This window comes from Vipera berus, assembly GCF_964194415.1.
Source record: "Vipera berus genome assembly, chromosome: 1".
NCBI classification, from domain to species: Eukaryota; Metazoa; Chordata; class Lepidosauria; order Squamata; family Viperidae; genus Vipera; species Vipera berus.
This window is the reverse complement of record NC_138202.1, coordinates 357866507-357891426: the sequence shown is the minus strand read 5'-3', so window position 1 is coordinate 357891426 and position 24920 is coordinate 357866507. Positions and strand designations below refer to the sequence as shown.

The 24920-nt window shown below is 49.3% G+C and overlaps 1 protein-coding gene across 1 annotated transcript in view; it reads left to right on the top strand.

Annotated features, from left to right (window-relative positions):
* Positions 1-14901: 14901 nt before the first annotated feature.
* Positions 14902-24920, top strand: part of DOC2B (double C2 domain beta) — a gene marked incomplete at both ends in the record, with an annotated part of 134274 nt that continues 124255 nt past the window's right edge. Inside the window, one exon of the mRNA XM_081346709.1 lies at positions 14902-15331. Coding sequence (XP_081202835.1) covers positions 14902-15331 — 430 coding nt within the window. The remainder of the gene's footprint in view (positions 15332-24920) is intronic.

Here is a 24920-nt window from a genome sequence, read left to right as displayed (position 1 = left end):
AGCAGGGGGTTGGACTTGAAGACCTCCAAGGTCCCTTCCAGCTTTTTTCAGATTGATTGAGTGAGTCACATTCTGAGCCGGGAACATTTTGTGTTTCTCGAGGTGCCGCCTTCCCAGCCAATTGTGTTCCATCTGAGCTCTTCGCACAAATGAAGACGAAGCTGGAGCCTCTCAAAAAGGAACTTGGAGAGGCTGCTGAGACGCCCATCCGCCCAGGACAATGGATTTCAAGGTCCCTTCCCCACCTCTGCCGCTTGTCTCCTTCACATTGCAGTGCCATAAACCTTAACTGTCTCGTCCTTCCTCCACTTTTCCGTCAATGCTGCTTCTGTTAGTATTTCCCTCCTCCTCACTCCTCCCCGTTAGGTGGAAAACCCATCCAGGATAATGCGGTACTTAATCATCACTGCAAAGTTGTCTTTTGTGGCCTCCAGCTTGTCATTGATGTCTGGTATTGAAAGCAGCTTTTCCACCGCGCCGGCTAAGAAAATCGCGGCATTGTTCGCACGCCTCATCCGGCAAGCTTGCTCTCTCTATATATATCTGCACCTTTTGATCTGCATTCAATCTCAAGGTTTTTAAATAATTGGCTTTCCGCTTTCCCCCTTTGCCCGCCTGCAACCGTACTTATTGTCTTTTAAAAGCTCTGTGCAAAATCAACGTTTGCAATTAGTTTTAGCTTGGCAGTTGCAAGCGTTGCGTTGCAAACATCTGCCTTTTCTTTTTTTTTTGCTCGGATTTCTGTTTTTTAATTCTTCATTCTCCGATGTATAAGGTGGAAAAAAAAAAGAGGCCCTGGGCTTGTTTGGGATCAAATGCGAAACCTGGATGCGTGGTCCTTGGCTTACAACCAGTTGCTTAGCTATGGATGGAGCACAGAGTGAATAATAATAATAATAATAATAATAATAATAATAATAATAATAATAATAATAATAATAATATAATGATGCTATCTGGTAGTTCCACTATGAAGTCCATAAAGATCTCTTTCCAAGGTGCCGAGGCGACTTCCCTTGCAATCTTTTTGCTGAAGCACAAATCGGCCACCAAAATTGCCTTTTAACTAGGTGTGGTGTTTTCACAAACCCAAAATGGCCTGCAGATTTTGAATCGTGGCAAAGCTGCATGAATGCCAGTCTCTGACTTTTAGGTATGTATAACTTCTCTCCAACCCAGGGTAGAACATCTGTGATTGTGCACTGTTTTTTTTGTGGCTTAGGAACCATTTGTCGGTTTCTAGTGCTTTTCTAAATTCAATTCCTGCCTGACTCACTAACATCTTTTGGAGTTTGGCATGTGCTTGGGTAGTTACTCGTGTTGCCAGTTGTGCTTGTGGCATGAGCGGCTTTGTTATACTAACCCGAGTGCTATTATATTGTGGCATTCTGGATAATGCGTCTGCCAGGAAGTCCATCCCCCCCCCCGCTCGGGCAGGTGTTTCAGTGTGAAATTAAAGCAGTGGAAGTGTTGTGACCACCGTGCTTGCTTAGGGGTAAGTTTCCTGGGCGTTTTTAGTGCGTCCAGATTTTTGTTGTCAGTCCACACTTGGAACGGAATTTTGTTCCCCTCCAAAAAGTGCCGCCAGGTGAGGAGAGCCCATCGTACTGCGTATGCCTCTTTTTCCCAGACTGCCCATCTCTATTCCTTTTTGGTGAGTGTTCTCGACATATAGGCACATGGCTCTAATGCCCCTTTGTCGTTCTCTTGCAAAAGTACAGCCCCCACCGCTAGGTCGCTGGGCATCTGCCTGAATTACAAAGGGCTTGTTGGTGTCGGGGTGCCTTAGAACCGGTTCTACGGAAAACAGCTTTTTCAGCCTCTCGAATGCGGCTTGGCATTCCACTGTCCACGACTGGCTTGGCTTGGGTTTTCCCTCCCCTCTGGATTCCAGTACGTTCGTAATTGGTAAAGCTGTTTGGGCAAAGGAGGGAATAAATTGTTGGTAAAAGTTAGTGAACCGCAGAAAGCTCTGCAGTTGCTTCCTTGTGCGGGGTGGCGCCCATCCTAGCACTGCTTGGACTTTCTCGGGGTCCATTTGTATGCCCTCTGGGGATATGCGGATATGCGATAGTCAATTTTATCCTTATGCAACTCACACTTAGAAAGTTTTGCATAGAGGTGAGCTGCCCGTAGTTTATTTAGGACTGTCCTGACCAGTTTGACATGTTCATCCATGGTCTCAGTGAATATAAGGATGTCATCCAGGTAAACGAGTACCCCTTTGTACAGGTGCTCCCTTAGCACGTCATTTATCAGCTGCATGAATACAGTGGGAGCCCCTTGCAGCCCAAAAGGTAAAACCCGGAACTGGTAACACCTCAAGGGACAATTGAAGGTGGTTTTCCACTCGTCCCCCTCCTTTCTTCTGATTCGGTAGTAAGCTTCTCTTAAGTCCAGTTCGGTGAAAATCTTCCCCTTTGAAAGGTGTGTTCTCTACCAGCCTACGGGAGTCCTTGTTATGCTCACAAGGAGAAAACCCCTCTTCCAAGAAACAGGCAGGAACCGCAAGAAAAAACCAACCCCTTTTATTCTCACAGACCTGAGTCAATGTCCAAGGCAAACAAACACAGTCCACAGAAAGTCCATCTTCAACACGAACAGTTGCCTTCGGCAACCAGCACCTCCCACACCTTCCCTTTTATAATTCAGCCAAGGCGTGGTTTCCTAATGCCTTCTCCTTTACCTTTGGAGCCGCCCCATTGCATTCCTCTCTCCTACTCACTTGTCTTGCTGGTGCTTTCGTGCATCCTGGATTTCTCCCAGCTGTGCTTCATCACCGTCCAACTCAGGCTCTCAGCACAGCTGTGTCTCAGCCTGAGCGGGAGTAGAGGGGCCAGGCTCTTCGTCTGACTGTAAGTCTTGGAGCTCCACAGAGCCTTCCTCTGACTCTAATGTCACTCCAGGCCCCTCCTCCTCTGCTTCCTCAGACTCAGCTGCCAGATCCACTGGCTGGCGAGGAATCACAACAAGGTGGGAGAACATGTCCTTCATAAGGGGGTATAGATTGCTTTCACTTATTGCGTGCAGAGCTCTATAATCCACGCAGAGGTGAAGAGTTCCACCTTTCTTCAATCGAAATAGCACAGGGGCGGATGTTTTTGGCTTTGCCGGCTGAATGAAACCCCTTTCTAATTTTTTGTCTATGAATTTCTGCATTTCTTCCTGTTCTTTTGGGCTTATGGAATCTGTGAATGAACCTTTATTGTCAAAGTACAACCATGTATACGTTGAGATTGGCTGAGCCTCCCTTCATGCCCCCACCCCCAACTTAAACGTAAATATTCCCCCGCACGTGCGTGCTAGTCATTTCTGACTCTAGAGGTGGTGCTCATCTCCGTTTCAAAGCCGAAGAGCCAGCGCTTGTCCGAGGACGTCTCCGTGGTCATGTGGCCGGCATGACTAGACATCAAAGGCGCACGGAACACTGTTACCTTCCCACTGTAGTGGTCCCTATTTTTCTACTTGCATTTTTACGCGCTTTCAAACTGCTAGGTTGGCAGAAGCTGGGACGAGTAACAGGCGCTCACTCTGCTAAGCAGCATTCGGGATTCGACCCGCCAAACTGCCGACCTTCTGACTGACAAGCTCAGCGTCCTAACCCACTGAGCCACCGCGTCCCAACTTACAGTGACACAAACCCTCCATCTAGGCTTGGGAAGTTTCGCACCTGGTCTTATCTCTCGCAGAGTCTGTAGGCTGATGAGGTGGCAATTCATCAGACCTTTCCTCGCTGAATACTTCAGCCAGGTCTCTATACTCCTCCGGTATTTGGGGTACTTCATTTTCTCCCCCCTATTGCAGCTTTCTTGGCCAGGACTTACCTTGGTGTTGAGCTGGGCTGGTGCCTTGGTTGATTCCCCTTTTGGGATTCTAAGCTCTGCCGTTCTCCAGTCCACCTGCGGGTTCCACTTGGCTAGCCACGCCATGCCCAGGATTATGGGACATTCCATGCCAGGGGTTACCACAGGTGTTACAGTCTCTACGTGGTCCCCCAGGGTGAGTTGAATTGGTAGCGTTGCTAAGGTGGCGGGCATGCCCCACCGGACTCAGAGCCCATGGGAACGGTTAGGAGAGTTCATTTTTATTAAGACTCCTTATCTTTGTTTTGTGGTGAAATACATGGGGAAACCCACTTAGGGTTAAGGTTAGGTCCCCGTGAATTTGTAGAGGGAAATGGACGACATCACCACCGGATTCGGAGCCCATGGGAACGGTTAGGAGAGTGCATTTTTCTTAAGTTGCCTTATTTATGTTTCCTGGTGAAGTACATGGGTAAATCCCACTGGTAATAATAATAATAATAATAATAATAATAATAATAATAATAATAATAATAATAATAATAAGAAGAAGAAGAAGAAGAAGAAGAATAAGAAGAAGAAGAAGAAGAAGAAGAAGAAGAAGAAGAAGAAGATGGAAGGGATCTTGGAGGTCATCTAGTCCAACCCCCTGGGAAAACCCACTTAGGGTTAGTAATAGTGAATTTGAAAAGCGAATTCAAAATGGACACCACCAATGGATGCAGATCCTACGGGATTGGTTGGGAGGGTATATACATTCCTAACCAGACTTATCTCCCCGGAATTCCTAACTTCCCCACTAACATTGGGCTAATAAGGCAGCGGGCGCAAGCAGAGTCAATTAGCGCCCTGACTTCTACGGTTTCAGGCATGTCTGGGGCTAACAATTTTACTGTTCTGGTGAGGGGGCGCAATGGGTCCACTTTACCAGGGGTTCGTCCTTGGAGTTGTCATCGGATGAGTGGGACCCCCCTCCAGTGTGGGCTGGAGTTCATTAAACATGAATCTCAGTCAACTGAACATTCAAATTGACTGGCCCTGATGGTTGACACAGGTTGCTGCCAGCGTCCTAGCCAGGTACCTCCTTAAAATGTAAGATGTTCCGAGTAGCGCAGTTTTTTGTAGCACTGCTGGAGTTATTGCAGGAAGCTGCAATTTCTTGCTGTATTTTGCAATGTTTTTGGACCTAGTTCCCAGTGCCCCAATGACAATGGGTATCACTGTTACACGTTTCATCCATAATCGCACAGTTCCGATGGCCAGGTCGCGGTATTTTGTAATTTTTTCCAGTTCTTTTTCTTCGACTCTGGCATCTCCTGGTACAGCCATATCAATCAACTGTACGCTTCGGTTCTCTACGACTGCAATATCTGGCATGTTGTGTTCCAAATGGCGATCTGTCTGTAGTCCGAAGTCCCACAAGATCTTCACCCTCTCATTCTCAACAACTTTTTCCACCCTATGTTCCCACGACTTTTCGGATACAGGCAAGTGTGACTAGATGACCTCCAAGGTCCCTTCCAAATTATTATTATTATTATTATTATTATTATTATTATTATTATTATTATTATTATTATTATTATTATTATTATTATTATTATTATTATTATTATGTTCTATTTTTTACACAATGCCCAGTGGATTAATTTAGCTGCTGCTGCTGCTATTATTATTATTATTATTATTATTATTATTATTATTATTATTATTATTATTATTATTATTATTATTATTAACAATTGCAGAGTCCTGGGGTCAAGTGATGACATTTTGTGACCTAGCCGACGTCTGACAAACCAAGTTATTAGGGACAGCTGGATTTGCTTAAGGACTCAACAGTGATCCATGATTCACTCAATCCCTGCAGTGTTTTGCTTAACAACCACGGCAAAAGAAAGTCACTGAGGGCGAGTCACTTAACAACCACTTTGCCTAGCAGCGGAAATAACAGTCCCAATTTTTGTCGCAAGGCAAGGACTCTCTGCATTCCCTTTTTTAATGTGCAATTCTGCTTTTACAGGGAAAAAAAATCTTAGGGAAAAATTGTCTGCCAATCGGGCTGTTACTGCCCTCAGTGTTTATTCTTTTTCCTCTTTCTTTTCAGAAACCTTATTTTTTTTTCTCCCCTTTCTCTCGGATGTCTCCTGTTCTGTCTGACACCCCAGTTTATTTCTTTCCCGCCCCCAAACACCTCCTCCCTAATTCTTTCCCATTCTCATATGCCGAGTCACATTTTCGCTCCATCTCTCACGCGAGAAAAAACACACACAATGCATTTAAATACCATTTTCTTTTGCACTTATCCACCCCAGATATGAATTCTCATCTGGGTTGGGATTGAGGTTGGGTGAAATCTCACTTAATGCCATTCTGTTGGGCCGGTTCCAAGAAATGCGATTTGATGAAGGAAAACAGACTCCCTGAACAGAGATTGGAAGGCAGAATTAATTCCCCATCCTTGCTGTTGTGAGCAAAATATTTCTTCTCAGTTCCTTAACGCAGTGTTTTCCCAACCTGGGCAACTTTAAGATTTGTAGACGTCAACTCCCAGAATTCCCCAGCCAGCCTGCTTTAAGAGGGGTGGACTTCAATTCCCAGAATTCCCCAGCCAGCCTGCTTTAAGATGGGTGGATTTCAACTCCCAGAATTCCACAGCCAGCATGCTTTAAGAGGGGTGGGCTTTCACTCCCAGAATCCCCCAGCCATCCTACTTTAAGAGGGGTGGACTTCCACTCCCAGAATTCCCCACCCTACATGCTTTAAGAAGGGTGGACTTCAACTCCCAGAATTCCCCAGCCAGCCTGCTTTAAGATGGGTGGATTTCAACTCCCAGAATTCCCCAGCCAGCCTGCTTTAAGAGGGGTGGACTTCAATTCCCAGAATTCCCCAGCCAGCCTGCTTTAAGATGGGTGGATTTCAACTCCCAGAATTCCACAGCCAGCATGCTTTAAGAGGGGTGGGCTTTCACTCCCAGAATCCCCCAGCCATCCTACTTTAAGAGGGGTGGACTTCCACTCCCAGAATTCCCCACCCTACATGCTTTAAGAAGGGTGGACTTCAACTCCCAGAATTCCCCAGCCAGCCTGCTTTAAGATGGGTGGATTTCAACTCCCAGAATTCCACAGCCAGCATGCTTTACGTTGCCAAGTTTGAAAGACACTGGATTACCTGACTAGCCCATCTCATAGAAAATAGAACCATAGGGTTGGAAGGGACCTTGGAGGTCATCTAGTCCAAACCCTTGCTCAGGCAGGAGACCCTATACCATTGCAGACCAATGGTTGTCCAGTCTCCTCTTAAATACCTCCAAAGTTGGAGCATTTACAACTTCTGGAGGCAAGTCGTTGCACTAGTTCATTGTTCTGGCTATCAGGAAATTTCTCCTTAGTTCCAGGTTGCTTCTCTCCTTGATTAGAATAGAATAGAATAACAGAGTTGGAAGGGACCTTGTAGGTCATCTAGTCCAACCCCCGCCCAAGCAGGTGACCCTACTATACCATCTCCGACAGGGGCTGTTCAGTTTTGACCTAGATGGCCTCTTTGACCCCTCTTTCAAACCAGCGGTCGTCTCTGTCCAAAATGTAGTCTCTACTGTCTTCGAAAGAGCGGCCTTCGTCTCTTAAATGCAGAGGGCCTGCTGACCCTTGTCCTGATGGGTTGTTCCTCCTATATTGTGCCCTGCATTTGTGAAGTAGTTGTTTTGTTTCCTCAATGCACAGATCTGAAAAGAGGCCATCTAGGTCAAAACTGAACAGCCCTTCCCTCAACAGAGGGGGGAGGGACACGACATCATCTATCTCCGGTCTACAACACGGTCCTTTCAGCGGTTCCAAGAAGGCTCCGCACCCACTGGCACCACTCAGGGGAACGATGGACACAGGTAAATCTCTAAGTAGCCTCAAGGACTCTCTGTAAAAGAATGCAAATGACCGGCTGTCTGCAAGGAGTATAAATCCTCCCATTCCCTACCAAGAAGCGGAAGAAGCTTCTTGGAAGAGAAGCGAAACCTCTTCAAAGAAAAAAAACAAGGAAGTCCAGTTGGTCTCCTGAAAAAGCACCTTTGGGACGCCGGTTATAGTTCGAGAACCACCTGTAGCCCATCTCTTTTTTCCCGAAGGGTGTGTGCAGGCTTGTGTTTGTGCAAAGAGCAGGACGCTCCTCATAACCTCCCGAAGTGAGAGTTGCTGCCGAGTGATGCCTTACAATTAGGTGGAATTGCGCTAACGAGGGCTGATGAAATACAGCACCCAAGTCTTCCTGCACAGTCCAAGGCTTAATCAGGTTTTGCGTCTGAGCTGCAGAAATGAAGCTACAGATTCTGTCTGAAGCATGGCTTCATTCTCTCTCTCTCTCTTTTTAAAAAATACCCCGCTTTACAAATAGACCTCGACTTACAACAGTTTGTTTAGTGACTGTTTGACGTTACAACGGCACTTCGGACAAACAAATTCAACGGGGAAGGCAGGTTCACTTCACAGTTGTGTTACTAACTGAACAACTGCAGGGATTCGCTTAAGAACTGTGGCAAGGAAGGTTGTAAAATGAAGCAAAGCTCACTTCACCAATGTCTCGCTTAGCCACACACTTTAGGCTCGACTGTGGTCGTAAGTTGAGGACTACTCACTTAACAACTGTCTCGCTTAACAACTCTCACCTAACGACTGGCTCACTTAACTGTCTCACTTAACAACTGTCGGTTAACAACTGTCTCAATTGTCTGACTTAATTGTATCTCTTAACAACTGTCTCACTTAACAACTCTTCCTTAATGACTGTTTCACTTAATTGTCTCATTTAACAACTGTCTCACTTAACAACTGTTGCTTAACAACTGTCTCTAACAACTGTCTCGCTTAGCAACAGAAATTTTGGACTTAGTTGTGGTCGTAAGTCAAAGACTATTCACTTAACTGTTTCACTTAACAACAGCTTCTCTTAGCAACAGAAATTTTGGACTCAATGGTAGTCGTAAGTCGAGGACTACTGATGCTGAAGGATCTTTTTTTAAAAAAAAATTATCTAATGGAAGAGATTATTTGTAGCTCAGGGATGAAATGTGGGGCCCTCTTAGTGCAGTTAATGATATAATTTTATTGAGGTTTTTTTACAACAAGAAAGACTTGCAAACATACCTAGTCAGAAAGAGAAATAAGTAGAGAGAAAAATAAATAGAAAAATACACGAAGCAAAGGATTAATTTGAACCTCAAGGAACAAAGACAGGAATGGTTTACAAAACCACTGCAGAATAGCAGTGGGACCAAAAATAATAATAATATTACTTTGCATTTGAATGCAGCGTCAACCAATTCCAGATTTTCAAACCAGCACATAAATAGAACCAAGTTCTCATTCAACTTTCACAGTTCTTTCGCTTTTGCAATGTTGTCAATTAAAAAAAAAAATGCATCTTGGTGAAAAGACGGTACCGGAGACTCATGCATTCATGAAAAGAATGTGCAAATAATTAAAGTATCCCAGGATTTTAAACATTGTATGTGCATTGACAATAGAAATATGTATGTTTGGAGAAATGAACATGAAAGGGCACCCAAATCTGAATTGCAAACTTTGCTTTAAATGAAAAAAAACACCTCAAGTTTAGCAAAAAAAAAACTTGACAGATTTGCCAAACTGAGAAATTGAGAAGAAGAAAAAAAAGAATTGACACGTACAAAAAGACGAGAAGTTGGCAAAAACCAAAATTGACACCCTCTCCCCATCCTTAAAGCTGAATATTTTCTTCCGGTCTCTGAAACACAGCATAGGAGTTTTACAGTACAGGGAGTCCTCGGATTTACAACCATAACTGAGCGTAAAATTTCTGTTGCTAAGTGAAACAGTTGTTAAGTGAGTTAAGCGACAGTGGTTAAGTGAGTTTTGCCCCATTTAATGATTTTTCTTGCCACAGTTGTTCAATGAATCACTGCAGCTGTTAAGCTAGCAACAAGATTATTAAGTGAATCTGGATTCTCCATTGACTTTGCTTGTCAGACGGTCGCTAAAGGGGATCACGTGACCCCAGGACACCGCGACCGTCATAAATATGAGTCGGTTGCCAAGCATCTAAATTTTGATCACGTGACCATGGGGGGGGGGATGCTGTGATGAATAAGTGACTTTTTTTAAAAGAAAATTTTATTGGTTTTCTAGTTTTACATTTAAATATTTGAAAAGCAACGTGGCGGCTGAGTTGGTCAATAATTCCATAGCATACAAATATCTTTAGTACAGATCTCAAACTGTTACATTAAACGTTTCCCCTCTTTTCCCCTTAGCATTTGCAGTCTCATCTTTAAATTAATACAATTCTTGTTATATCGATTAAATCAAAAATAACTTTCTTACATTTATCAATAATTTTTAGTTCATACATACATATCCTAGTTGTTTTAACATTCAATCTTTTTAGACAATCAACGTCCTGGGTTATTTTTTTTTCCAATTTTTAGTTTGCCATTAATATTTATATTTAACATTTGGTATTATATAATTTCCAAGTTTTAAACAACCCCAATTCCCTTTATCCCAATTCATCACAAGATCTAAGGGTTGAGGATGCACGTCTTATCTGTTTGAATTCTCACCCTCTTACATCATGATGAATAAGTGACTTTTTCCAGCGCTGTTGTAACTCCGAACGGTCACTTAATGAACTGTTGAAAGTTTGGCATTTTTTTTATCTTATCAGAAAGTTTGGCATTTTTTTATCTTATCAGAAACTTTTGACAAGGATGTCATCGCTACCATAAGCTCAGAAGCAAATCTGACTCCATTTTGGCCAGAGATAGTTGATCTGCTCCTTAAACCATCTCATGCTCTCCCAATGTAGGAGCATCTTTATTTCCCAGAATTCCCCAACAGTATAGTTAGTCCTCGACTTACAATCGTTCATTTAGCGACCGTTCCAAGTTTCAACGGCACTTAAAAAGTGACTTATGACTGTTTTTTCACAACTACGACCGTTGCAGCATCCCCGTGTGGTCACGTGATCAAAATTCGGGCCCTTGGCAACTGAGTCGTATTAATGACGGTCGCAGTGTCCCCGGGTCACGTGATCCCCCTTTTGTGACCTTTCTGACCGAGCAGTGTCAACGGGGGAGCCAGATTCGCTGAATAACGGTGTCACTAGCTTAACAACTGTGGCCCGAAAGGTCGTAAAATGGGGAAAAAACTCACTTAACGACCATCTCGCTTAACAACGGCAATGTTGGTCTCGATCGTGGCTGTACGTCAAGGACTAGCTGTAAATGTTTTTTTTTTAAAAAAAGAAATAACAGAAAAGGTGGCAAAGACAGGGAAAGTCCTAAACAATCAGCTTCCTATCTTTTTTACAGCCGTATTTATATTTTATATTTTATCCGTTCTCCCCACTTTCCATATTTGAGCCTTTCTAATCGCCAAAGGCAAAGCCATCAATCGCATGTTTCATTTTTCCTACTTTTCAGCAAAATGTCTGTAGCCATTTTTCCATCAGGTGCCAGTTGTTCTTTATTCTTCTTCCAATTAAACACTTTACTTTTGCCACTCTGCAAATCCTGTCATTCCTCACCCTCCACGCGTCCCTGGGGGGCATTTAAATTTTTCCATCTTTGCGCATGGAATAATCTCGCTGCGTTTACCAGGTACAGAAACAGTTTTCCATTAACCTATTCTCACTGCCTGTCCATTGCAGATGGTCCTCGACTTACTGACATTTCGCTTAGTGACCATTCAAAGTTACCGCGGTGCTGAAAATTGACTTACGTCTATTTGTCACACTTATGACCCTTGGAATTGAGGTCCACCCCTCTTAAAGCAGGCTGGCTGGGGAATTCTGGAAGTCCACCCCTCTTAAAGCAGCCTGGCTGGGGAATTCTGGGAACGGAAGTCCGCCCCTCTTAAAACATGCTGGCTGGGGGATTCTGGGTGTTGAAGTCCCCAAGTCTTAAAAGTTGCCAAGTTGGGAGACCCCTGATTAATATGAAGAAATAAACAATGTGTGTGTGATTGTGTAGGTCTGCATCTCTGTGTGATATGTGGCCTCAGGTGTGCCTTTTATTGATGCCCAGAAGTGGGACGGAGGGGAGGAAGGGAACACACACACACACACATGCACGCACGCACGCAAACGACCCACAGAAACGTCCGCTCCGCTTTACACTCCGAGAAAGGATTCCATCCCCTCTCTAACGGGGCTGGGCTGGCGCGGGGGGGGGGGGCTAGAGAGGCTCGAGCGCCCCTACCCTGCCCTTCCTTCGAGCCTCCAGCTCCAGCAGCAGTCTATCTGGGACACTCCAGAGTCCAAGCGGAGGAAACCTTCCCCCCACCACCCGCGCGCTTTGGCTTCCCAGGGGCTGGCCCAGCAGGGCTAAGGGTGGGGTGGGCTGGCTAAACAGGCTTGGCTGAGCGGCTCTCTGCCTTCCCCTGCCCTCCCCTTGAGCCTCCAGCTCCAGCAGCAGTCTACCCCAGAAGCTGCATACAGAGTACTCGCCCGCTTGCCTGCCGCGGTGCTGACCCCCTCCCCCTCTCCTCTCTTTAGCGGGGCAGGGCTGGGGCCTAGAAAGGTTCGGCCGAGCCGCTCTCCGCTCTCCCCTGCCCTCCCTCCGAGCCTCCAGCTCCAGCAGCAGTCTACTCTATACAGAGTGTGATGCTCGCCCGCTTGCCTTCCGCGGAGCTGACCCCCCTTCCCCTCTCTAGCGCGGCAGGGCTGAGGACTAGAAAGGTTCGGCCGAACAGCTCTCCGGTGCCCTCCCTCCGAGCCTCCAGCTCCAGCAGCAGTCTACCCTATGCAGAGTACGATCCACGCCCGCTTGCCTTCCGCGGGGCTGACCCCCCCCTCTCCAGCGGGGCAGAGCTGGGGCCTAGAAGGTTCGGCCGAGCCGCTCTCCACCTTCCCCTCCCCTACCTCCGAGCCTCCAGCTCCAGCAGCAGTCTACCCTATACAGAGTACGATCCACGCCCGCTTGCCTTCCGCGGGGCTGACCCTCCCCCCCTCCCCTCTCTAGCGCGGCAGAGCTGGAGGCTAGAAAGGTTCGGCCGCGCCGCTCTCCGCCTTCCCCTGCCCTCCCTCCGAGCCTCCAGCTCCAGCAGCAGTCTACTCTATACAGAGTGTGATGCTCGCCCGCTTGCCTTCCGCGGAGCTGACCCCCCTCCCCTCTCTAGCGCGGCAGGGCTGAGGACTAGAAAGGTTCGGCTGAGCCGCTCGCCGCTCTCCCTTGCCCTCCCTCCGAGCCTCCAGCTCCAGCAGCAGTCTACCCTATACAGAGTACGATCCACGCCCGCTTGCCTTCCGCGGGGCTGACCCTCCCCCCCTCCCCTCTCTAGCGCGGCAGAGCTGGAGGCTAGAAAGGTTCGGCCGCGCCGCTCTCCGCCTTCCCCTGCCCTCCCTCCGAGCCTCCAGCTCCAGCAGCAGTCTACTCTATACAGAGTGTGATGCTCGCCCGCTTGCCTTCCGCGGAGCTGACCCCCCTCCCCTCTCTAGCGCGGCAGGGCTGAGGACTAGAAAGGTTCGGCTGAGCCGCTCTCCGCTCTCCCCTGCCCTCCCTCCGAACCTCCAGCTCCAGCAGCAGTCTACCCCAGAGACAGTACGATGCTCGCCCGCTTGCCTTCCGCGGGGCTGATCCCCCCTCCCCTCTCTAGCGCGGCAGAGCTGGGGCCTAGAAAGGTTCGGCCGAGCCGCTCTCCGAGCCTCCAGCTCCAGCAGCAGTCTACCCCAGGGACAGTACGATGCTCGCCCGCTTGCCTTCCGCGGAGCTGACCCCCCTCCCCTCTCTAGCGCGGCAGGGCTGAGGACTAGAAAGGTTCGGCTGAGCCGCTCGCCGCTCTCCCTTGCCCTCCCTCCGAGCCTCCAGCTCCAGCAGCAGTCTACCCTATACAGAGTACGATCCACGCCCACTTGCCTTCCGCGGGGCTGACCCCCCCTCCCCTCTCTAGCGCGGCAGGGCTGGGGCTGGGGACTAGAAAGGTTCGGCCGAGCCGCTCTCCGCTCTCCCCTGCCCTCCCTCCGAACCTCCAGCTCCAGCAGCAGTCTACCCCAGAGACAGTACGATGCTCGCCCGCTTGCCTTCCGCGGGGCTGATCCCCCCTCCCCTCTCTAGCGCGGCAGAGCTGGGGCCTAGAAAGGTTCGGCCGAGCCGCTCTCCGAGCCTCCAGCTCCAGCAGCAGTCTACCCCAGGGACAGTACGATGCTCGCCCGCTTGCCTTCCGCGGGGCTGACCCCCCTCACCTCTCCAGCGGGGCAGAGCTGGGGCCTAGAAAGGTTCGGCCGAGCCGCTCTCCGCTGCCCTCCGTCCGAGCCTCCAGCTCCAGCAGCAGCCTACCCTATGCAAAATACGATCCACGCCCGCTTGCCTTCCGCGGGGCTGACCCCCCCCCGTCCCCTCTCCAGCGGGGCAGAGCTGGGGCTGGGGGTTAGAAAGGTTCGGCCGCGCCGCTCTCCGCCTTCCCCTGCCCTCCCTCCGAGCCTCCAGCTCCAGCAGCAGTCTACCCAATACAGAGTACGATCCACGCCCGCTTGCCTTCCGCGGGGCTGACCCCCCCCCTCTAGCGCGGCAGGGCTGGGGCTGGGGCTTAGAAAGGTTCGGCCGCGCCGCTCTCCGCCTTCCCCTGCCCTCCCTCCGAGCCTCCAGCTCCAGCAGCAGTCTACCCTATACAGAGTACGATCCACGCCCGCTTGCCTTCCGCGGGGCTGAGCCCCCCCCCTCCCCTCCCCTCCAGCGTCCCCTCTCCGGTGAGAGGGGCGGGTCGGGTCGGGTCGGGTCGGGTCGGGAGAGGCTCGGGCTCCCCCTGCGCGGTCCTTCTCAGCTCCGCTCGGCTCAGCTGGGCAGAGCCGGGCCGGGCTGGGCGGCGAGAGCCGGTGACATCACCCTCAACGCCCACCCCCTGCCTGTGCCCAGCCCGCCGCCGCCGCCGCCGCCGCCGCCGCCAGCCTCGCTCCGTCCCTCCCAGCCGCCCGCCTCCAGCAGACAGCGGCGTGCCGGGACGCTCGGCTTGGCAGGGCCGGGCTGGCGACCGCCTCTCCGGGCTCCTGGCGGCGCCGGCGGCGGCCCCCGCAGCCTCCTCCTCCTCCTCCTCCTCCTCCTCCTCCGCCGGGCGCCCCTGCGGGAGCCGGCCGCATGAGCCTCCGCAAAGGCGACAAGCCGCCCATCAGCATCCAGGAGCACATGGCCATCGACGTCTGCCCGGGTCCCATCCGCCCCATCAAGCAGATCTCCGACTACTTCCCGCGCTTCCCGCGCGGCCTCCCCGCCGCCGCGCCGCCGCTTAGCCGGAGCCAGAGCCAGAGCCAGCGCCGCGCCTCGGCCGGCCCGCCCAGCCCGTCCGGGACGCCCCCGCCGCGGGACGACGAGGAGGACCTGGACCAGCTCTTCGGCGCCTACGGCAGCGGGGACGCCCCGACGGCGCCACCCGACCAGCATCACCACCACCCGCTGCCCCAGCCGCCCCAGCAGCAGCAGCACGACTCCCTTACCCATCAGCCACCCCCGCCGGCCCGCCAGGAGGAGGAAGAGGAGGCGGCCGACGGCTACGAGTCCGACGACTGCAGTAAGTTGGGCGGGAGGGGCCGCTTGCGGGTCGCGCCCGGCTAAAGGCTCCGGCGGCGTCGGAAATGATGGGGGGGGGAGGCGGAGGAGAAGAGGCCGAGCCGCTCTCCGCCTTCCCCTGCCCTCCCTCCGAGCCTCCAGCTCCAGCAGCAGTCTACCCCTATACAGAGTGCGATGCTAGCCCGCTTGCCTTCCGCGGGGCTGACCCCCCCCTCCCGCCCTCTCTAGCGCGGCAGGGCTGGGGGCTGGGGGGGCTAGAAAGGTTCGGCTGAGCTGCTCTCCGCTGCCCTCCCTCCGAGCCTCCAGCTCCAGCAGCACTCTACCCTATACAGAGTGAGATGCTCGCCCGCTTGCCTTCCGCGGGGCTGACCCCCCCTCCCGCCCTCTCTAGCGCGGCAGGGCTGGGGGCTGGGGGGGCTAGAAAGGTTCGGCTGAGCTGCTCTCCGCTGCCCTCCCTCCGAGCCTCCAGCTCCAGCAGCAGTCTACCCTATACAGAGTGAGATGCTCGCCCGCTTGCCTTCCGTGGGGCTGACCCCCCCCTCCCGCCCTCTCTAGCGCAGCAGGGCTGGGGGCTGGGGGGCTAGAAAGGTTCGGCCGAGCCGCTCTCCGCTGCCCTCCCTCCGAGCCTCCAGCTCCAGCAGCAGTCTACCTCAGAGACGGGACGATGCTCGCCCGCTTGCCTTCCGCGGGGCTTGACACCCCCCCTCCCCTCTCCAGCGGGGCAGAGCTGGGGCCTAGAAAGGTTCGGCCGAGGGGGGGGGCGAAGAGGTCACCCGCGGGCACCAAGGTCTGGGAAGGAACGCCGTCCCGGGACGCCGGAGGAATTCCAAGGGGGTTGCGCTCCGGACAGACCTGGATGTCAAGCTCGGGGAGTTGGTGGCACGGGAGGGGAGGGAAGGCGTGCGCTGACTGAGAGTGTGAGAGCACGTGTGAATCTGGGCAAGAGCCAGTTGGGGTCGACCCGTCGGTGGAGGTTTTCAAGAAGAGACTGGACAGCCATTTGTCCGGAATGGTATAATAAAAGCCTGCTTGAGTAGGAGGCTGGAGTAGACTAGAGGACCTCCAAGGTCCCTTGCAACTTCTGTTATTCTGAGATCCGTACTCAAAATAAGGAGTGAGAATAATTAGTCTGCCTTACCACCAGAAATTATGGGGGCTCCGTCAGTGGAGCTTTTCAAGAAGAGACTCTGGAGGGTCTTTTTTTTTTGTCCAGACTGGCATCGGGTCTCTTGCTTGAGCGGGCGGGTTGGTCTAGAAGACCTCTAGGGTCCCTTCCAACTCTGTTATCTTGCTTTCCACTAAAACCTTTCTGCCTCGTGGCTGGATCAGCTTCCCGGGTGCCAGAACAGACCCCCCTCCCTTGTCAAACTCTTAACGCGGTAGGAAACTTGGGGGGAAAAAATCCCCACCAGCCTCTTCAAAACTGCTATTAGGACGGTTTGGGGGCACCAGAATCAGCCAGATGTTAGCCTGGGTTTGGCATCCGTGCCCCCCTCCGATCGAGTCCTTCCTAAGGACCTGAGAGAGCCAGATGTGCTTTACTATCATTTAGGGGTGGTGGCTGGATGTCAACTGCTCCAAATCCAGCTGCCTTCTGCAGTTGACTGATGGGCAAGGGGTCAACGCCCAATAGTCTTCAAGGGATGCTCCAGATCAGATGCTTCAAATTAGAGGTCCCCAACTTTTTGGGCACCAGGGACCCCCAGTTCCGTGGAGAGAGGTTTTTTCCACGGACCCGGACGGTGCAGGATTTTGTGTGCTGCCTGCATCCCACGGATGGGGCTTTGCTTGTTTGTGCCGAACGGTTGCTGGCATGCCGTGGCCTGGTACCGGTCCACGGACCGGGGGGGTTGAGGGACCCCTGCTCCAGATGTTTAGGGATGATTATCGTCCTCCCCTTCCTCCGAATCCCTGGATGTTTGCCGAAGGACCGTCGCCTACTTCTCTGGCACCCATAGATGTTCCTGTGGTCTCGTGCACACCCGAAGGTGCATTACCTCTTGGGAAACGTTATTACTCATCTTATTATCTTCTATTATTAATAACGGTATTAATAGTACCATCGCTGCTATTCATACCATTAGCACTCATGCTACCGTTATTAATAAGAATTGTACTATTATTATTAATAGCATTCATAATATTATTTTCCTTCTTCTTCTCGCCTTTATTCTCCTCTCTCCTCGGTATTATTAGGATGATGATTATTAATTCGCTGCTTTGCTCGGACATGGAGAGCTTCTGCACCAGAGGCAAATTCCTTGTGTGTGTGTCTAATCACACTTGGCCAAATAAAACTATTGGGGGGCTATTCTCTTCTGGAAAAATCCTTTCCAAATGCCTCCAAACTCTGGGAGTTTGCTACCCTCCCCAGCTGTTTCTACCCCCCCACTTCCTCAATTCTCCAATGTCTCTGCCCTCCTGCCTCCCCCCCCCCCCCGGGTCTCCCCTTGGTGTCCTTGCAACATTGAAGACCACCTTGGCTGGCAAAACACTGCGGCACTCGCAAGCCCACTGCCCTGCGGCCGTTGCAGCAGGGAAGAAAAAAAAAAGCTTCCCAGCTTTTTCACTTTCGGGCCCCGGCAGGGAGGGATCTCCCACCCACCCACCCACCCACCTCTCCTCAAATCCCCCTTTCCTAGGGCCAAGGTTTTGCTGGAAAACACCGGTTGCTCCTGTTTGCAAAATCAACATCGCGTAGTGCAACCCAGTTGGGCTGCCGCCGGAGCTGGGAGCATGAGGGAGAGAGAAAGGGTTGAGTGTGCAAATGTGCATCTTGCTGGCAAGGATAATGGGATTGGGGGTCCTCTGAACCGAGGGTGGGGAATCTGGAAGCTGAGCCTTGTTCGGGTATCCTGGTTTTCCGGGAGCTGCATTCCTGGCGATGGTGAACAGGTGTGCAAGGCTGTTTGTGTGGAGTGTTGGGGTTCCTTAACGCAAGGTCTCAACACCCAGGATGCTGGGGTGTGTGTGTGTGTGTGTGTGTGTGTCTGAAGACCCTGATAATCCTATGTGTAGAGAAAGCAGAACAATCGGGCTGAAATTTTGGGGGGAGCACAGGGCTGGACAGAGATGCTAAGAGTTGAGGGGGGAAAATCTGCCCCCCCCCAAACTTTAAGATTTAAATTTCTTTCTTGTTTTAGTTCTGTTCACTAAGAACATTGGCAATCCCAGATATGAAGGGAGTCAGGCAGGAACGAATCCAGATTGGGAAGGGGAGAGAGGGAAGAGCAAGGTGTTTTTTGAGAAAAGGGCTGTTTGGGATTGGAGAGAAAGGGATCCGAGCTTTTTAAGAGAGGCGTTATGATACAAGGTTTGGATAGAGTAGACCCAGGAAGATCCAGGTTTTATTTATTTGATTTATTTTTATCTCACCTTTATCATGTTTTTATAAATAACTCAAGGCAGCGAGCAAACAGACACACAAACAGACACACAAACACATATACACACAATGTTCTTTCCTTCTCCTGTTTTCCCCAGAACAACAACCCTGCGAGGTGGGTTGGGTTGAGAAAGAGAGGGGACTGGCCCAGTTTAAGTTCACTTTCTCTCTGGAAGCTCATTGGGTGTGACGGGCTTGTCGTCCTCCTTCAGCTCATCCTGCCTCACAGGGCTGTTGTGTGTGTGTGTGTGGGGGGTTTAAAATTCAGAAGGATCACATAATGAGTAGCAGTGATTTTTTTTTAATTTATTTTTTAATCCCATTTATATCCCGCCCTTCTCCGAAGACTCAGGGCGGCTTACAATCTAAAGCACAAATCAATGTGCTTAGCAGTAGCCTTCATTCTATGTATATGCCTGCTTATTAGGGCTTTCGCCCCCCCCCCCCAAGCGGCATTATTACAAAGTCATCTTATTGCCCCCAACAATCTGGGTCCTCATTTTACCTACCTCGGAAGGATGGAAGGCTGAGTCAACCTTGAGCCTGGTGGGACTCGAACCTGCACTAATTGCAGGCAGCTGGTGTTACTTAAGGAGGCATTAGCCCACTGCTCCACCAAGGCTCTTTGGGGGATAAATGTAAAAATGGAACAAACCTAAATAAAAGGTATTTATTTCCTCTCTCGGATTTCCGTCTCAACTTTTCTCCTGCAAAGCACCCTAGATTCCCCTCCCCCCAACAACAGCCTTATAGGGTGGGATGGTTGAAGTTGCTGATTTCAACGATTTTAAGTGCTGCGTCGCATGTTAAATTGGATCGTTGATGTTTTCTGCCAGCTGAATAGTGAATAGTGTAGACCTGTCTTCCTTCCCTGCCCTGATTAATTTAATAATTTTAATTGTTTTCCCATTTAAAAACACTTTCAGCCTCTTGTCTTGAAGGCAGAAATTCAACTGGCAGTGTTGTAGCATTACAGCAGGGGTCTTCAAACTTGACCCTTTTATGACTTGGGGACTTCAACTCCCAGAATTCCTCAGCCAGGCCTGGCTGAGGAATTCTGGGAGTTGAAGTCCACCAGTCATAAAAGGGCCAAGTTTGAAGACCCCTGCATTACAGGTACAACCATTCATTTATCGACCATTCAAAGTTAGAACAGCACTGGGGAAAAAATGACCTACAACCGCACCTCACACTTACGACCGTTGCAGCATCCCCACACAGTCATGTGGTCAAAATTTGGGCAACTGGCATGTGCTTAGGACGGTTGCGGGGTCCCAGGGTCAGGTGATCGCCATTTGTGACCTTCCCAGCCCGGCTTCCAACAGGCAAAGTCTGTGGGGGGAGCCAGATTCACTTAATGACTGCATGATTCACTTAACGACGGCAGTGATTTGCATCACAAGCACGGCAGAAAAGCTCCTAAAATTAACACCCATGTTCCTAAGCAATGGAAATTCTGGTCCCGATTGTTGGTTGTAAGTTGAGGACTGGCTATAATAGAGAGACTCACCTGTTGAATTTCGGTTCCGATGAGAAGCACAAAATCTTTGTTTTTATCCCTCTATCTTCTATAAGGGGCCCACTGCCCCCCTTACTTTTCTTTTTTTTTCAGGCCAGAAAATTGGAAACTTGGAATTCCGGTAACTTGAAAATGTGTTGTGGGCTAAATTTAATCTGGCTTTTTTAGTGTTTTTTTAAACCATTTTAAACTTTTTTTTTAATACTTTAGTATTTTTAATTGCAACATATGTTTTGAATGGCAAGCCGGGCAGAGTCATTGACTGAGACAGGGGCAAAGAGGGGGCGACTATAGAAATTCAGCAAATTAACACATAATAAATAAATAAACCCTTCCAAACTTAATTTTACCTCTGGGGAATCCTCGTCTTACCCTCACAGCTGAGCCAGCAAAATTTCCGTTGCCTGGCAAAACGGTTGCTGAGTGGATTTGGCCCCACTTACTTTATGACTTTTCTTGCCACCGTGGTTAAGCGAATCGCTGCAGTTTGTTACGTTAGTCACACGGTCATTAAGCAAATCGGGCCTTCCCTGCGGACGTCGCAAAAAGGGGATCACACGACCCCGGGATTCTGCAAACCATCGTAAATATGAATCCGTCGTCCAGCACTCGACTGTAAATCACGTGAACCTGGGGAGGTGAACAAATGGTCTTTCTTCCAGCGCCGTTGTAACTTTGAACCGTCACTAAGTGAAGCGTTGTAAGTCGAGGATAGTCTGTCTTTGCAAAAGCTCCTAGTCTGCAGTTCCAGCCAGCCCGAAGAGCAGAGCAGCGAGTAAACCTCAGCTAACAGGTAGCAAAGAGAAAACTCTGCTTTAGATCTCCTGGAGAGATTCTTAGGCTTCAAAAGGTAGATTTTGCGGTTGTGTACATTCAAGGCGGTAGTTCTCAATAAGGCTTTGGCTCTCTAATTAGTGTGGTATAAAGCAGAGCTTTGCAGAGATGCGAGATAGCAATCCTTTTTCTCCCCTCAAGAGGATTAGCAGCTTAGGTTTCTTTTATAGAAGAGAAGATATTGTGCAGGGCGCCTGGGATCACAAGCGTGTTGCCTCCTTGTGGTCAGCGGTGTGTGGCTTCCGAGGAGTTGTCGCTTTTCACTCCCAGACGCAGGCCGTCCTTGACTGACAGCTGTTCGTTTTTGCGACCCGTTTGAAGTTAGGACGGCATTTTTAAAAGGACTGTGGTTCCCGCTTTACGACCGTTGCAGCCTCCCCCGTGGTCACGGGATCAATATTCGCTCGCTTGGCAACTGGCTCGCATTTTGTAACGGTGGCAGCGTCCGGGGGGGGGGGCTCATGGGACCCCCTTTCGCGACGGTCTGAGGAGCGAAGTGCGTGGGGAAGCCAGATTCATTTAACAACCCTGTAACTAACTTAACAACGAGGGGGGGTGGGTTCCTTGGTGAGCTCTGAGCTTCGTTGTTTTCTTGCAGACGTTTCCTGACCCAAATAGGTAACATCATCAGTGCTACATCATTGTCTTTCCCCACCACCCCTTCTTTCTGCAAACCCCTCTCCCTTCTAACACTGATGATACTACCTAGTTGGATAATGAAATGTCTGCAAGTAAACAACCAAGGCCAGAGACCACCAAAGACCCTACAGTCCCCTTCCTCCTCCTCCTCTTCCTCCTCCTCGTGTCCACAAACCCCACTGCCTTTTAGCACTGTTGATGTTACCTAGCTGGGTCATGAAACATCTGCAGGAAAACAAGCCAGCTCAGAGAGCACCAAGGAGCCCACAGTCCTCCTCCTCCTCCTCCTCCTCTTCCTCCCCCCCCCTGAAACCTCTCTCTCTTCTGATGATGTACTTGGGTCATGAAACATCTGCAAGAAAACAATTAAGCTCTGAGCACCAAGGACCCCATAGTCGTCGTCCTCCTCCTCCTCTTCCTCTCCCCCCCCGAAACCTCTCTCTCTTCTGATGAGGTACTTGGATCATGAAACATCTGCAAGAAAACAATTAAGCTCTGAGCACCAAGGACCCCATAGTCGTCGTCCTCTTCCTCCTCCTCCTCTTCCTCTCCCCCCCCCCCGGAAACCTCTCTCTCTTCTGATGATGTACTTGGGTCATGAAACATCTGCAAGAAAACAATTAAGCTCTGAGCACCAAGGACCCCATAGTCGTCGTCCTCCTCCTCCTCTTCCTCTCCCCCCCCGAAACCTCTCTCTCTTCTGATGAGGTACTTGGATCATGAAACATCTGCAAGAAAACAATTAAGCTCTGAGCACCAAGGACCCCATAGTCGTCGTCCTCTTCCTCCTCCTCCTCTTCCTCTCCCCCCCCCCCCCCGGAAACCTCTCTCTCTTCTGATGATGTACTTGGGTCATGAAACATCTGCAAGAAAACAATTAGGCTCTGAGCACCAAGGACCCCATAGTCCTCCTCCTCCTCCTCTCCACAAACCTGTATCAATGATAATGGGTCACGAAACATCTGCATTTCCCCCCCCCCCGCACACGCTACAGATATTCTCTTTTAGTGGTGATTTAACGACTGCAGTGATTCGCTTAACAACTGCGGCAAGGAGAGTCGTAAAACGGGGCAAAACTCACAGCACCACCACCACCATCTCCGCTTAGCAATGGAAATTCTGGGCTCGAGTGTGGTCAAGGGTTACCTGCACCCCACAAAAGGCAGGCTGTCTTGTGTGTCTGCTCACTAGCTGGATCTCACAGTGCCGCCGCCGCCTCCTCCCCCCCACCCCGTTCCAACGAGGCAGCATCGCTGATCAATCGCCTCTGGGGCTGCCAACATCCTGTTCCTCAAAGGAGTTGTTGAACGCCTTCAGCTGCCAAGCCAGGAGACTCGTGCTGGGGATGTTTGAGCAAGTCCTCCATTATGCATTCAGGGCCTTTGCTTATTCCCTGCCTTGGCTGCTGGCCCAAACAGGAGAGGTTGAAGCCGGGCAGTTGGCACGAGCGGAGACCTTGAGCAATGGCTTTACCTAGACTTTTGGGGGGCCGTTGGGAATATTCCCACGTTTTGGCTTTGAAGGCAGAAAGGAGCTTTAGCCTGAAAATGTTCAGGTTAAGGTGGGAGCGGGGGGGCATGTGTAACCTTTGAAAATATTGTTCGGTTTAGGACTGTCCCCAGAGAGGTTTCTAGTTCCCATTGATCACTTTATATATTTATTTTATTTTATTATTTTATTTTATTATTTTATTTTATTTTATTTTATTTTATTTTATTATTTTATTTTATTTTATTTTATTATTTTATTTTATTTTATTTATTTTATTTTATTATTATTTTATTTTATTTTATTATTTTATTTTATTTTATTTTATTTTATTTTATTATTTTATTTTATTTTTATTATTTTATTATATTTTTATTTTATTTTATTATTTTATTATATTTTTTATTATTTTATTTTACTTTATTTTATTGTATTATTTTATTTTATTTTACTTTATTTTATTTTATTTTACTTTATTTTATTTTATTTTATTTTACTTTATTTTATTTTATTTATTTTATTTTATTATTTTATTTTATTTTATTCCATTCCATTCTATTCCATTCTATTCCATTCTATTCTATTCCTTATTTTATTATTTTGATTTGTTTGATGATGATGATGATGATGATGATTTATCACACCTTTATTATTTTTACAAATCACCCAAGGCAGGAAACATATCCAACATACCTTCCTCCTCTTATTTTCCCCACAACAACAACCCTGTGAGGTGGGTTGGGCTAAGAGAGATAGACTGGCCCAAAGTCACCCAGTCAGTTTTCATGCCTAAGTCGAGACTAGAACTTTCCATCTCCTGGTGATTGGCCAAGACATATCCAGCAGCTTTCATGGCTAATGTGGGATTAGAATTTGTATCGTGTGGTGATTGGCCCAAAGTAACCCAGCTACTTTCATGCCTCAAGCAGAACTACAAAGCATTGTATCCTGGTGATTGGCTCAAAGCCAGCCAGCTGGCTTTTATGTCTATGACGGGACTAGAACTCACAGTCTCCTAGTGATTGGCCCAAAGCCACCCAGCTGGCTTTCAGAAGGAACTTGACAGACCTGAACATTGGGCGCTATCTAACAAAATGAAATTCAATGGTGAAAAAAGTAAGGTTCTACATTTAGGCAAGAAAAACCAAATGTACAGGTATAGTATAGGGGGTACCTGGCTCAATAATAGCAACTGTGAGAGGGATCTCGGAGTCCTAGTGGACAATCACTTCGATATGAGCCAGCCGTGTGCTGCAGCTGCCAAAAAAGCCAACACGGTGCTAGGCTGCATTAACAGAGGGAGAGAATCAAGATCACGTGAAGTGTTAATACCACTTTACAAGGCCTTGGTAAGGCCACACTTGGAATACGGCATCCAGTTTTGGTCACCACGATGTAAAAAAAGATGTCGAGATTCTGGAAAGAGTGCAGAGAAGAGCAACAAAGATGATCAGGGGACTGGAGGCTAAAACATACAAGGAACGGTTGCTGGAATTGGGAATGTCTAGTTTAACGAAGAGAAGGACGAGGGGGGACATGATAGCAGCCTTCCAGTATCTCAGGGGCTGCCCCAAAGAAGAGGGAGTCAAGCTATTCTCCAAAGCACCTGAAAGCAGGACAAGAAGCAATGGATGGAAACTAATCCAGGAGAGAAGCAACCTGGAACTAAGGAGAAACTTCCTGGAACAACCTGCCTCCAGAAGCGGTGAATGCTCCAACACTGGA